This window comes from Salvelinus fontinalis, chromosome 31 (assembly GCF_029448725.1).
Source record: "Salvelinus fontinalis isolate EN_2023a chromosome 31, ASM2944872v1, whole genome shotgun sequence".
Lineage (NCBI taxonomy): Eukaryota > Metazoa > Chordata > Actinopteri > Salmoniformes > Salmonidae > Salvelinus > Salvelinus fontinalis.
In genome coordinates this window covers 40390075-40405755 of record NC_074695.1, presented here as the reverse complement: position 1 = coordinate 40405755, position 15681 = coordinate 40390075, and the positions used below count along the sequence as shown (strand labels likewise).

At 43.5% G+C, this 15681-nt stretch overlaps 1 protein-coding gene across 3 annotated transcripts in view; it reads left to right on the top strand.

The window, feature by feature from the left end:
- The window catches only part of acot7 (acyl-CoA thioesterase 7), a 68868-nt gene that overhangs the window by 19611 nt on the left and 33576 nt on the right, over window positions 1-15681 (top strand). For all 3 annotated transcript variants that reach the window (XM_055892647.1, XM_055892646.1, XM_055892648.1), the window contains exons 3-7: window positions 396-561; window positions 11728-11819; window positions 11924-12038; window positions 12785-12799; window positions 12978-13064. In XM_055892647.1, the coding sequence (XP_055748622.1) occupies window positions 396-561; window positions 11728-11819; window positions 11924-12038; window positions 12785-12799; window positions 12978-13064 (475 nt within the window). The remainder of the gene's footprint in view (window positions 1-395; window positions 562-11727; window positions 11820-11923; window positions 12039-12784; window positions 12800-12977; window positions 13065-15681) is intronic.

Here is a 15681-nt window from a genome sequence, read left to right as displayed (position 1 = left end):
AGTCAGGATCTGGTCGTTGTAGTAGAGATTGTAATAAACATTGACTGGACACAAATAGCCGTACCCAGTACCTTGTCATATTTATACAATCCACTAGGTGGCTCTCCAGGGCTGAGAACGTCTGCATGGATGTCTTGAATGGGTATAGACACCATTTGCTCTTTACATAGACAACCAAACATATAACCATGAAAGACAACTGTCGGTGTTAAGACATTGTTTGTGTGTCATTTTTTTGTCAAGCCATAAATAATTATATATAGTAGATATTGTCACGGGTTGTGAAGGATCATATCTAACCTAGATGATGTGAAATGTTTGGCCATTGTCAAAGCTGGAAATAACCTAGACTGAATTGCATCTCTCGCTCTCTCTCTTGCTCTCTCTCTCTCTAGCTCTCTCAGGATCGCTGCGCAGCGCAGCTGGCTCGTGTGGAGCGTACCGACTTCCTGTACCCCATGTTCATCGGGGAGGTGGCTCATGTCAGCGCCGAGATCACCTACGCCTCCAAACACTCCGTGGAGGTGCAGGTCCACGTGATGTCAGAGAACATCCTCACAGGTAACCATAGCGACAGTCCATTATGCGTACCTCTTCCAATAATAACGTCAAGTGTGCCCTCCTTCATATCGATGGATGTCATCGGATATTCAAATGTAACACTTGCTGTCTGAGAGTGTGGCTGGCCACAACACTTTTGGACGACCAATTAGCCAAATATTGTACTTTGGAATCGGCTCTGGGTGGGTTAACGAATGACCTCATTGTGTTTGGCGGTGGTCGGTCACTAGGGGGCAGCACAGCGTAAGTCAAAGAACAAAGAAAATGCTTCCTATTGTGCACTCTTGGGCCCAAAATGAGAGCTTGACATTAATGTTGCTTCCATTGACAGTTTACTTCTATGATGACATATATGTGCTTAGTCGTGAATGGTTTGGTTTTGTACCAGAATAATGGTACCTCGCTGACATCGTCTGTACAGTACAATCAAATGCTTGAGAATGGAAAGACTTGGTGTTGACATTTTGGTGTAGCTATTTAACTTGATATGTTGTTGCTCCAATGGTGTGAGTGCAGTTGTCGTCTTCGTATCTCATGGTTACTCCTCAATGAGCTGCACACATCAGTCCCCTGCCTGGTCCCCAATTCATGATTTTGCATTATGTGTGGACTAGCTACTATGTATTGGGACATTAGCTGTATATCCACATTAGCTGTATATCCACATTAGCTGTATACCCACATTAGCTGCATATCCACATTAGCTGTATATCCACATTAGCTGTATACCCACATTAGCTGTATATCCACATTAGCTGTATATCCACATTAGCTGTATACCCACATTAGCTGTATATCCACATTAGCTGTATATCCACATTAGCTGTATATCCACATTAGCTGTATACCCACATTAGCTGTATAGCCACATTAGCTGTATATCCGCATTAGCTGTATATCCACATTAGCTGTATATCCACATTAGCTGTATATCCACATTAGCTGTATATCCACATTAGCTGTATATCCACATTAGCTGTATACCCACATTAGCTGTATATCCACATTAGCTGTATATCCACATTAGCTGTATATCCACATTAGCTGTATAGCCACATTAGCTGTATATCCGCATTAGCTGTATACCCACATTAGCTGTATATCCACATTAGCTGTATAGCCACATTAGCTGTATACCCACATTAGCTGTATACCCACATTAGCTGTATACCCACATTAGCTGTATACCCACATTAGCTGTATACCCACATTAGCTGTATACCCACATTAGCTGTATATATACATTAGCTGTATATCCACAAATATACAAATATAGACTCCTGTTAGAGGTTGGATATTGGAAGGTACACACACGGCTAAGACACACACACACACTTATGATTCAGGTACACACACACACACACACACACACACACACACACACACACACACACACACACACACACACACACACACACACACACACACACACACACACACACACACACAGACAGACTCCCCGTGGATGAAGGGAGCGAAAAGCACAGTGGCACGGCCTGACATGCTCTTCTGACCCTGAAATGTCAGCTGACATGACAATGCTGCGAATGACTGTCCGAGCAGTACTCTGATCATATCTGTGACCTCAACGGAAAGCAGCAGGAGACAATCCAATGCGCATCTTGGCCAAAAAAGGCTGTGGCCATTAATTCTCTTTGAAGTAAACAGACAGAATAGTCATGTATGTTATGAATGTTGGTTTGTTTTGTTTGGATCCTAGCATCGCCACAGTGAATACAATGGACATTCCCACTAGCATGCTAAGCTAAGATAATGTACATTTGTGTGTTTTAGTTAAAAGTAGACTCAGCGAAATGAGGCAGATGCAAAAAGTAAACAGCATATTGGGTCAATTTCCGCAACAACTAAGAGCGTTGAAGCGCGAGGCTCAAATTCTCCGCTGTTTTGGTACCCTGGGTACCACGCTGTGTGCAGCCTGAAGTGAACCTGTGCACATGCGCAGATACTGTGTGTGACTGTGTGAGAGTGAAGTCTTGCATCTCACTCATCTCAATATCTGAGGTGCTGCTCATGGCAATGTCATTTCACTGAGTCTACCTTTAAGATCAATAATGGATCAGAGGAAAGAGAGCGAGAGAGAGAGAGAAAGGGGAGATGAGAGAGTGAGAGAGAGAGCGAGAGAAAGGGGGGATGAGAGCGAGAGAGAGAATGGGGGGTGAGAGAGAGAGAGAGAAAGGGGGATGAGAGAGAGGGAGAGAGAGAGAAAATCGAGATGATTGAGAGTGAGAGAGGGAGAAAGGGGGGATGAGAGAGAGCAAGAGAGAGGGGGATGAGAAGAGGAAACAAAAGTGTGATCCCCCAGGCGGCCGTTGCCACAGCAACAATGTTTCTCCGTGTGGCAGGAGCAGGTTGGGAGACGCGGGTGCAGAGCGATGAGGATGACAGGTGGAGAGAGAGGAGCTAGCTGATGCTGCTGATGCTGCTCCACACAGGCACAGCCAAAGACACCCTTCAGTCAGGGTCCTTCCTGAGGGGACGGACTATAACTAGCCATGGGGGAAGTCTATTAGGTCTGTCCTATGAAATACAATGGACTGGAGTGGGCATTTTAACAAGATGGCTTTTGTTCATTTCTATTCATTCTGTATCCTACTCACTTTGTCCACTAAATAGTATAGAAGTATGACATTCTGAACACAAACAAATGCTAGCAATGTTTAGGATAGCAGGGTTTCTCCCTTTTGGCATGGGACATATTCTCCCTGTGTGTGTGTGTGTGTGTGTGCATGTGTGTGTATGTATATAGGTGTGTATGTTTGTGTGTGTGTGTGTGCATGTATGTATGCATGTGTGTTAATTTGTGTGTTTGTGTATGTGTGCCACTGTGTGTGTGCTGTGTCAGTGTTTGGCCCTTTAAAGGCTCCTGCAGGCCCTAGGGGAAGAGAAGCTAACGGGAGCAGACATTATTTGCTTCTGTCCTTTCCACTCAGTGTCAGGCGTCACAAACAGCGGCCCAGTCGGCTACAGACGCCGTGTGTGTGTGTGTGTGTGTGTGTGTGTGTGTGTGTGTGTGTGTGTGTGTGTGTGTGTGTGTGTGTGTGTGTGTGTGTGTGTGTGTGTGTGTGTGTGTGTGTGTGTGTGTGTGTGAGAGAGAGAGAATGTGAGTGTGTACCAGGGCTTCTGTGGACACACACTTGCCTCTTTATCGCTTCTACATCTATGGCTGTTTTCACCAAGTGAAATTTGAGATTTCGCCCTCTTGTGCCTCTTTTTTGACCATAGCCTCCCAAGCCTACTCGTCTACCTTGTACAGACCAGTTATAATTCCACAGTCCTATTCACTGATAGACGTGTTGTGGTAAGGGTTTGATGCTTTTGTATATTCATAGAAAACTAGCCTCTATACTCTTCTTCCCTGGGTGACGGATGGACGGCTGGGTACTGGGTTGTGTGTGTTAATGTAAATGTGTGTGTGAGTGTTTTTGCTGGTGTGTGAATGTGGTGTGTGAGCGTGTGTGTGTGTATGTGTATGTCTGCACGTGTGTTAATATAAATGTGTGTGTGTTGGTACATACGTATATGTACTGTGTGAGGGGTGTGGGTGTGTGTGCGTGTTTGTGTGGTCACATGACCGGGCTCCCAGGTTCCTCACAAGCAGTCAGTGTGCATCTCGTCAGCGTGGCCTCACTCACACTCCCCCAGGGGAACTCTGGGTACTGTGTGCACAAGCCGTGATGATTTTCCCCGCAGGGCGGACCATCCACACACACACACACACACACACACACACACACACACACACACACACACACACACACACACACACACACACACACACACACACACACACACACACACACACACACACATTTTAAATACTTTACTTGAATCCACAAATCACATTATATCAAGAAAGATTTAAACACGTCAAAGGTATTGAATACAAGGACACTTAAGGATACAAAAAAACACTTTCTCCACACAGCTAGGCTGCCCATAATGGCTGAAACAGAGAAGTACCTTGCCAGTTGCTTTGCTTTTGTCTTACACAGGCCGGCAATCTGAAGGCCACGTACCGTAAGCCTATGTACGTGGCCAAGACTGCCAAATATCAGTGCCACCAACTTGCAAGTATATCCAAGGCTGTCCAAGCGTGATAGAGGGGCTGGTATTTAAGAAGCCTTTCAGCAAAGGCCTGCTCCATGTAACAACCAAAGAGCAACCCACTTCCAAAATGAGCACCTCCCTCTGGCCTTCACCCACAACAACAATATATGGCGTATTTGGAACACAGGAAAACACATTATCATCAACATCAAACACACACACACACACACAATTGAGCATAATTGTCTAGCATGTAAACAGTCACATCTCAGTCATCCATAGGGAGCAGAGATTTACTCTACTACTCACTGAAGTTTTCACATCAGATGTAGCCTATCCACTACCAACTTTATAGGATTTTGGGCAAAATTCTCAGACAATAAGACTAAACACAATTCCTCTTGTGCTCTGAGAAATACATTGTTGTGTGAATCATTGAGCATCAATCAAATAAGCAAGTGTTTACTCCATTCAAAAAGCTGTTACTTTAGTTTAAAGTACACTGTATGATGACTAGATTTAATCCTGCCCTAAAGTATATTTATAGTCTATCTTCCCCTCTGTTCTGTTCAGCAGGCCGGCAGTTCTGCATTGGTTTTAGCTTGGCTCACTTCTATGGAAAGTCTGTGGTTTTGAGCATCGGATCAAGTGTTAAACAATCTCTGCTGTCCTGTCTTTGTACTTGGAACAGATTGTTCTGAAATATGGATTATTTTGGGATGGGAGGGATAGAAAGAATGATCTTGGGGCCATCTCTTCTGGGGTTTGGATTCGGAGTATTTAAAGTCACTAGGAATGGAAGACTTGCCTTGGAGAATTCCCAAGAATGGGATGAAGGATTGACTAGGGAAGGGGATGTGAATGTACTTTGTGCTTCAGACTAGTCAAGGATAGTCTCCTCACCTAAGTGAACTCCACATACAAATGTTGTTTGAATTAGGCCAGTCGGGGAGCAAATTTCTCTTCTTCTTAGATTTAGCAAAATGTAAACATCTCTTCCCCTTCAGTCCTCCAAAACAAAAACAAAGAAGAGTTTGTTTATTCCAAGGATTTGAATGACTTTGGTAGCAAGCAGGACTAAGGTAACACTGAAATCAGCTTTTAGGGAGCGGTAATGAGGTGACCAATAATGGTTGCATTTTGAGATCAACTGTGCTGGCGAATTTAGCGTGTACTGATGGTTGAACGAGAGATCAGCTGGCGATATTCTGGTGGCCATCGATGGTTGTAATAGGCCTGTCAAGAGTACGACGCCATATCAAACATTCTCTTATGCAATATTATCCATTTCAAATTCTGAGCCAGTGATCTGATAGCATTGCACTCCTCTCCCCATCAGTTAGAAAGGTCATGAATTGGAGTGGGAATCGCTTTCATTCGGATTCTTCCCTCGTCCCTTCCCCTCCCACCCTCTCCCCTACATTTGAGGTCCAGTAGAGCTATTTATAGCCTAGTGTCAGTCTTGGTGAGCTGAGGATATGTAAATAAACCTCTGCTTCCTCATATGTGAGGGACTTCCTGGGTGGTAGAGAGCAGTGAGCTAACGAGGCCGGGTGAAGCGTGCCCGATTCTGCGCATGGTTGGCATGGCAACGCCATCTGTCTTCACAGCTATAACTTGGGCGTGAATGCAAATCCCAAATGCGGTCTTTCTTGTCACAATTCCTCTTCCATTCAGAAGCTGCGCTATGTTTTTACAGCCTACTACTATGTGGTGTGCCGACCAAGTCTACGTACAGCATGTAATAATGTGTGTGATGCTTGTTCCATTGTCAGCTACTAAGTCTCTGTTTAGACAGGCAGCCCAATTCTGATATTTTTCCACAAATTGGTATTTTGACCAATCACATTTGATCTTTTTACATCAGATCTTTTTCAGAGCTGATCTGATTGGTCAAAAGACCTTTTAGTGAAAAAAAACATCATAATTAGGCTGCCTGTCTAAACCAAAGATGTATATATACACTAGATGACTGATAGGGAGAGCTGTGTTAAAGCCACCCTGCCTCCATCTTGGCATCCCCACCAGTGTAAAACATATTTTAAAAGCTATAGAAAGGCATTTATTAATGTCTACATTCGTTTTTTTGCCACATTTTTATATTACAGGCACCTTAAACGCATACTTTAAATGAGATTGTGTGAACTAAATATAAGAATAACATTTTTCATTTAAGTACAGGTAATCCCTCGTTTATCGCGGGGGTTACGTTCCGAAAATGACCCGCGATAAGTGAAATCCGCGAAATAGAAAACTTTTTTTTTTTTTACAATTAGCAACTATTACATGTATACAAATACAGTGACTCACGTGTAGGCCGTTTCACTGCTCTTCAGAGCGTTTCGTCAACATTATGGGTTTAGGAGATGTTCGAAATTACAAGATAATTTGGCCAACTTAATGTAAATTTGCCAAGCTGTTTTATGTACGTACACATAACTGCACGAGACGACAAAATGATAGCACAATTCGTAGCATGTTTTGATACAAGAAGCGGGAGTGAGTTTTTAGCGAATCAGAATGCAGAGCACAATGCACCAAAAAAAAAAAAAAATGCATTATGAAAATCCGCGAAATAGCGAATCCGCGATAAGTGAACCGCGAAGTGGCGAGGGATCACTGTATATTATTTGGAGCTTATTAGTGTTATTGTCCCCACTAAAACAAAGAAATACTTAAATACATGTAATTTTGTCTTTGAAGCATATTTTTTTTTTTTATACTGTAGAGTTCTATTCATTCCTATGGAGGACTGCTCCTACTGGGGAGTGCCAATATGGTCGACCGGTGGCTTCAAAGCCTCTCAATGGTCAATACATAGCGACAACAATCCACGGTTTATATACATCATTGGTCTATTTATTTTTATTTTACCTTTATTTAACTAGGCAAGTCAGTTAAGAACAAATTCTTATTTTCAATGACGGCCTAGGAACAGTGGGTTAACTGCCTTGTTCAGGGGCAGAACGACAGATTTGTACCTCGTCAGCTCGGGGATTCGAACTTGCAAACTTTCGGTTACTCTGTCTTAAACAGCCTAACGCCTCGATCACACCAGTAGCGTCATTGCGCAAAATGATACGCAGCATCAACAAAAGTTCAACATTCACCTTCTGCTACCATTTCTGTCAAACCGTCTACGCATACAGTTTGACGCATAGTTAGATAACGTATGCAACACACAGAACACACTGCAACTGCCTCTGCAACGCAAGGCTGCAAGGCAAACGTAGCATTCCGTTGGAAATGAATGTACTTTTGGTGTACCATAACACAATGACGCTGTCGGTGTGTTCAAGGAGTAAGGAACACAATGGTGACAGAGGATATTATTGTGACACAGAACAAAAATAAAAATGCAATATGCAACAATTTCAAAGATTTTACTGAGTTACAGTTCATATAAGGAAATCGGTCAATTGAAATAAATTCACATGACTGGGAATACAGATATGCATCTGTTGGTCACAGATACCTTTAAAAAAAGGGTAGGGGTGTAGATCAGAAAACTAGTCCGTATATGGTGTGACTATTATTTGCCTCATACAGCGTGACACATTTCCTTCGCATAACGTTGATCAGGCATGTTGATTGTGGCCTGTGAATGTTGTCCCACTCCTCTTCAAGGCTTGTGCAAAGTTGTTGGATATTGTGGGAAGTGGAACACGTTGTCGTACACATGGATCCAGAGCATCCCAAACATACAATTGGTGACGTGTCTGGTGAGTATGCAGGCCATGGAAGAACTGGGACATTTTCAGCTTCCAGGAATTGTGTACAGATCCTTGTGACATGGGGCTTTGCATTATCATGCTGAAACATGAGCAGTGGTGGAAAAAGTACCCTATTGTCATACATAAAAGTAAAGATACCTTAATAGAAAATGACTCAAGTAAAAGTGAAAGTTGCCCAGTACAATCCTACTTGAGTGAAAGTATTTGAAGTCTGTTACGACGGCAAACTGTAGTCAGGTCAAGACCCTGATGAGGACGATGAGCACGCAGATGAGCTTGAGACGGTTTCTGACAGTTTGTGCAGAAATTCTTCGTTTGTGCAAACCCACAGTTTCATCAGCTATCCAGGTGGCTGGTTGGTATCAGACGATCCTCCAGATGAAGAAACCGGATGTGGAGGTCCTGGGCTGGTGTGGTTACACAGATAAATAGTAAAGTAAAGTACAGATACCCAAAAAGTAGTATTAAGTATTAGTAAGTATTTTTACACCACTGAACATGAGGTGATGGTGGGGGATGAATGGCACGACAATGGGCCTCAGGATCTGGTCATGGTATCTCTATGCATTCAAAATGCCATCAATAAAATGCAATTGTGTTCATTGTCTGTAGCTTATGCCTGCCCATACCATAACCCCACCACCACCATTTGGGTGTCAGGGAAAATCTATGGTTGTGAGGACGATTGGACGTACTGCCAAATTCTCTAAAATAACGTTGGTGGTGGCTTATGATAGAGAAATTAACATGAAATTATCTGGCAACAGCTCTGGTGGACATTCCTGCAGTCAGCATGCCAATTGCACACTCCCTCAAAACTTGAGACATCTGTGGCATTGTGTTGTGTGACAAAACTGCACATTTTAGAGTGGCCTTTTATTTCCCCCCAGCACAAGGTGCACCTGTGTAATGATCATGCTCTTTAATTAGCTTTTTGATATGCCACACCTGCCAGGTGGATGGATTATCGTGGCAAATGAGAAATGCTCACTACCAGGGATGTAAACAAATTTGTGCACAACATTTGATAGAGAAATACGCTCTTTGTGCGTATGGAAAATTTCAGGGATCTTTAATTTCAGCTCGTGAAGCATAGGACCTTTACATGTTGCGTTTATATTTTTGTTCAGTATATAAGATGATGGGAATTAGTAGAACATAATAATTTGCACAATGTGCAGCACAGTTCATATCTATGCTGTCTATGTCTAGACAGATCACATGAACAGTCCTAGATATGACATCGTTATGCAATTGGGAGGTCGTCATCACAACAGTCTGGGTGATAATAATGAAGCCTCCCTGTATGTCAATGTACTACTGCTTCTGCTAAGAGGTCCTGGTTTTTATGGCACAGGTGTGCACTTGCCCCTGATAACGCAGCAAGGATAATGATCAACTTTATGGGTAAAGCGCTTTTCAAACATTACTCTCAAAGTGCTACATATAAAGGTAATCAATCATAATGTTAATAATCCAAAAGACATTCTGCTCTTCTGTTGCACTCTGCATATGAGTTCCCTGATCGGATTGAATACCGACCTTAGTTAATTAGGTTGCATGGCCAGGAGCGATGTGATATGAAGAGTGGGATTTCTTGATCTTTGCATACCTCACCTACAATTTCCTCTGTGCATCTGTTGTGTACAACAAAAAGTCAACCCCCCCCCCCCCCCCCACACACACACACACAAAACACACTCGCAGTTAGTTAGCGAAGAACTGAAAATACCTCGTCAAGAAGGAGCTGATATCGCCATGACAACGCCACAGCCTGACGACGGGAAGCGGTGCAATTTGATACCTGAATATTTTTGTGTCGAGACACTTGAGAGATCGACGCACTTAACTTTCTCATTCATTTCTCGCTGGTTTAATTTCAACCAATGGGATTTGGGGACCCTGGCTGTGCAGGTCAAATAGACTTTGGTCACATTTGGGATGAAACAAGGGATGAAACAAGGTTTCTGCAGAGTCTCAGATTTCCTCTGTTCGTGTTTTGAAAGAATACAAGTGTTGTCTCACTTTCAACAAATGCCACATTTGTTTACTCTGCAAAAATACCAGGAAAGGGAAGGAAACTGACATTCAGCCAAAGAATTTACAAAGGTTGCTGTAGTGGGCCTCTCGAGTGGCGCAGCGCTCTAAGGCACTGCATCGCAGTGCTGCGGCGTCACTACAGCCTGGGTTTCAATCCCAGGCTGTGTCTCAACTCCCATAGGGCAGTGCACAATTGGCCAAGCGTCGTCTGTGTTAGGGGAGGGTTTGGCCGGGGGGGGGGGCTTTACTTGGCTCATCGTGCTCTAGCGACTGCTCGTGGCAGGCCGGGCACCTGCAGGCTGACTTCAGTGGTCAGTTGAACCGTGTTTTCTCTGACACATTGGTGCAGCTGGCGGATGTTAAGAAGCGCTGCTTGGCGGGTCATGCTTCGGAGGTAGCATGACTCGACCTTCGCCTCTCCTGAGCCCGTTGGGGAGTTGCACGGATGAGACAAAATTGTAATCATGAAATTGGGGAAAAGAAGGGGGTAAAAATTACACCCCCAAAACGTTTGCTGTAGTGCTAGCCTTTACTAGCAGTCAAACACTGAATTCATAGATGTCATATCATTTGAAGGAGTCTCTCTGTCACTCCCTGACCTTAGTTATCTATGTTTTCTTTATTATTTTGGTTAGGTCAGGGTGTGACGAGGGTGGGTATGCTTGTTTTGTATTGTCTAGGGTTTTTGTATGTCTAGGGGTGTTTGTAAGTCTAGGCATATGTATGTCTATGGTGGCCTGAATTGGTTCCCAATCAGAGGCAGCTGTTTATCGTTGTCTCTGATTGGGGATCATATTTAGGTTGCCATTTTCCCTTTTGGTTTTGTGGGTTCTTGATCTATGTTTAGTTGCCTGTCTGCACTAGCCATATTAGCTTCACGGTTCGTTTTGTTATTTTGTTCGTTTTGTTCAGTGTTCGTTCTATAATTAAAGAACAATGTACACTTATCACGCTGTGCCTTGGTCTCCTCCTTACGATGGCCGTGACACTCTCGTTATTTCTATCATATCCGTATATGTTTGTTGCGGCATGTCCTTGTTATTTTTAAAAGTGGACTAAGCAATATGACATCCTCACACACAGCGGGGTGACTTCCTGCTTACAGATATCAACATTGACAAACAAATCACTAACAGTTCCTTCCAAAAGGAGGGCGCTAATTGAAAAGAGGCAATGGGCTGTCTTGGCAGATTTTAGTCTTATTGTTGATATTGTGTTTGATAATGTCAAATTGCTGATTGTACCTTTCACTCGCTGCAGATGTTTGAAGAACTGGGAGGGCATGAAATGCTATGTCATAGTAAACTCATGTTCACTTTCACAGGGGCTACGAAGATGACCAACCGGGCTGCGCTCTGGTATGTCCCCTTCTCTCTGGAAAACGTGAACAATGTCACAGAGGTGCCTCCCATCAAGGTAGGTCAATGCACAGAGAAGGATGAAGTTGACCCTAGACACTGACCTATGGTTAGTTTAGCATTTCCCTTACATGATGGTTACCGTGCGTGTGTCCCTTCTAGTATGCCAGCCCGGGGCAGGAGGAGGAGGGGAAGAAGCGCTACGAAGCTCAGAAGATGGAAAGACTGGAGACGAAGGAGAGGAACGGAGAGCTGCTCATGCCTGTGTCTGCCCCAGGTAAACACCACTTACCCCTATTGCTGACCTCTGACCTCTAGGATTTATGGGATTTATCTCCTCCATACGATCTAAACCCTAAGGGTTGGATAGAGGGCACATTTGCCATAATGGCAAAGATAGAATTAGATAGAGGGCACACACCCTGTGTCTAAATTGGAGCAGTAGCATAGATATCACCCATTAGAAGAAAGTCTGTTTAGCCTAGGGGTTAAGAGCTTTGGGTTAGTAAAAAGGGACACATGCAAAGGTTGCTGGTTTGAATCACCAAGCCCACTAGGTGAAAATCTGTGGATGTGTCCTTGAGCAAGGCCCTAATTGCGCCTGTAAGTTGCTCTGGATAAGAGCATCTGCTCAATGACAAAAATGTGAAATTGCTCTGTTTGAGAACCATGTTTGAATTCCCCCTAGTTGTAAACTAAATGAATGTAAAAGTGTGATGGCTCAGTAGGTTTGGCCATGGTGCTTCTGCCTCTCTCGTCACAAAGTAGTTACCAGTTGTATTTGATGTAGGCCCCAGAAAGTATACATTTCATCACATAAATCACTCTTGCCCTAGTAAATAAGTAAAGATCAGTTGAAGGGCCAGCTTAAACCGAAGTAGTACAAAGTATGGTATCATTTCAATAGTGTGTGTATTACTGGTGAATAGCTGATCTGACAGTAAAATAGTGGGTAAAATAGCATGTTGTTTTTCTTTCTCCATTTCATTTTGATTTTCCTGGTTCGTTTGACCTGCTGCACAGACCGAACAACAAAAGGTATGTCTGTATGGATTTTCAAAAGACTGCATGTATGTCAGCACAGACGGATGGATGGAATTGTTCCATCCTTGAATGCTTTGCAAAGTATTCCTGGTTATTTTAGTAATACTGAGGCCATTTAACTGTCTCAATACTTATATTTCAACCTTTTTTTTTCTGTGCGTGTGCGTTGCAGAGCCCTATACGGTCGGCTTTAGCCAGTCCAGTCTGATCCACCTGGTGGGGCCTTCAGACTGCACGCTGCATGGCTTCGTACATGGAGGTGAGTAAATCCGCTCAATCACTAGTGTGTGTGTCATTCAACAGAGTTTTAAAGGGTTTGTAAATTCCGGATAGAGAATAAGGAAGGGAGAGAGAGAGGCAGCAGCATCTAGCCAGGATGTCTTATGTAATCACGACAGTGCTAGCATCCTCAGCAGCGTTCTCTGCATAGCGTCCTTAATGAGCCACTCCATGTGAGCGAGGAGGGAAGCATGAAAAGGGCACAAACTGCATTCTAAATGGACGCCGCCGCTTGTTCCTCATTTGCCGCTTAATTGGACACATTCCTCAGTGGGTCCAAATTAAAAAGTCAGACATTTCACATCAGCTTCGTAACTGTGTCTCCCGCCCCCCCCCCCCCCCCTCTGCCCCCCACGTCTCTGCTCTCTCTCTCTCTCTTCTCTTCTCTCTGCTGTTATCTATCCTTTCCTCTCTTCCCATGTCTCCTCCTTTCTGTTTATTTCTTCGTTCCCTCTGTAGCGATCAATGCAAATGAATACGGAAATGTAATATTGTCGCACAACAACAACATTGACCTGACACATTGTCACTGTGTCACGTTGACTATCAGTCAGACCTTTTCAAATCTGCTGCTGCTTAAAAAGATTGAAACTTCAAAGGACTGCAAGTGAATGCAGGTTCAGTATCTGTAAAATCTGATATTCAACACCATCTCCGGCCATCTGTAGAAGGTAAACACAGAACTTTTCCCGTGCGCTGATCTGTATTTCTCTCCGATGGCCATTCTTGTGGTAATGAGCACATCACAGATGAGGAGCAACAAGGTTCCCAGGCCGCCAGTTATCGATCGCTCATCAAACACAGCTAAAGTCATCGTGGGCCATTTTACCCCTCTCTCGCTCTCCCTCCCTCCCTCTTTTCATATAATGAAGGTTTTCTCTTTCATCGTATCTCTGGCAGGATTTCCATGCTAGACGGGGATGGTCTTATGGAGTGTTGTTGGGAATACAAATAAGCTTGCCTGCAGGGTTTAATAGTACAGTGGTTGAAGCTGATGCAGTTTTAAAGTTAGTACATGTGCTGGGAAAGCCTTGGAATGCAGTGTGTGTGTGTGGTGTGTGTGTGTGCGGATGTGTTTTTGTCTGAAGAATCTTGTTGCTTTCTGAACAAAATAAACCATTAAAAACACAGTTTAAATTAACTATCTAAAAAAAAAAGATATGATTTTGATTGCGCAGCATCTTTAATTACTGATTTCTAATGACTCAGGAGATGAGTCCAGGGCATATGAATCACCATTGATTTCAGTGAAAGTGAATAGATGGATGGGGAGCACAAGGCTCTCAGGCAGTGAGAGGGGGGCCTAAGGGGTCCATCCATGACAGAGTGGAGTCTGGACTTCAGAAGTCCTTCAAACTAGGCCAGCCCAGGGAGCCGTGACTGTCTATTCCTCACAGCCAAACTGGATGTCACAGCCACAGTTTACATGGTCAAGGACAAGTGCCTCATCAAAAGGTTTTTCTGAGTAGGCGGACACTGCCCCTAGACCTAGATGCTGATCTTAGATCAGCTAATGGATTAAGTTAAGAATTGGGTAGGGGAAGCTGATCCTGTGCTTAAGAACAACTCCCATCTGCAGTCCATAGCCTCGACTCCCCACACTAGTGCTGCTGAATTCCCTTTCTCTGTTTCGCCAAAGTGTGTATCCATTCACTCCCAACCTCAGAGGTTTAAAAGAGATGGACTGGTGTAAAGAAGGTGAACATTTCCTCTCTAGCCCATGCTCAGACCAATCCAATGCTTTCAAATCCTTGAGGGCTAACTCAGCTGGTGTGTGAGGAAAGAAAGAGGATATCTCTCCCTGGCAACCATCATTCATTCTCTTTCTCTCTCTCACTAGCTCTCTCCTTGTGTTAGGAAGCTTTACACGTGTTTCCATGGAAACAGCTGTTGACTGCCACAGGCTTTGAGATCATGGCAGTCTGATTAAACAATAGACAAATGAATGGAAAAAAACATGGGTGATTCAAAGGTTTTGTTTAATTTCACAATTGTTTGGCATGTTGTAGCATTCATCAATCAGATGTAGTCCTGCTGTCCTACGGGGCCATGGTGTGTGTGTGTATATATATTTGTGTGGGTGTATGTGCTTATCAATCAATCAATTCAATTCTGCTTCAATTCAAGCTGATACAGAAACTAACAAAACACATTGACCTGACTCATCACCAACATGACGGGTGCACACACACACACACAAACTGTCATTTACTGTAAGTGTTAATCAACTTAACACCAGCCTTGGCTTGTCTTGAGTGCTAGAGTCAGTCTGTTTGTTATAAAAGTGTCTCTTAAATGTTCAGAATGTAAATAAACAATAATATCTATGTATTTATTTGTTGGTCAAATCACTGTTGGTGATCACTGTTGATCAAAACACATATATCCAAGCCTTGTTTGTCCCTCCTTTTTGCTCTCCATATCCCCCTGAAACTTTGAAGCCATTTCTAGTATCGTGACACTGTTTCCTGCCAGCCCTTGATCAGCCGAAGCAATTTTTATGGTAACCATGACAGCGCCCACTTGCTATTTGTAGAATACAGCACCCACTTGTTATCTGTGCCCAGTGGGAAGTTGTTTATGCAGGAAACAGCTGC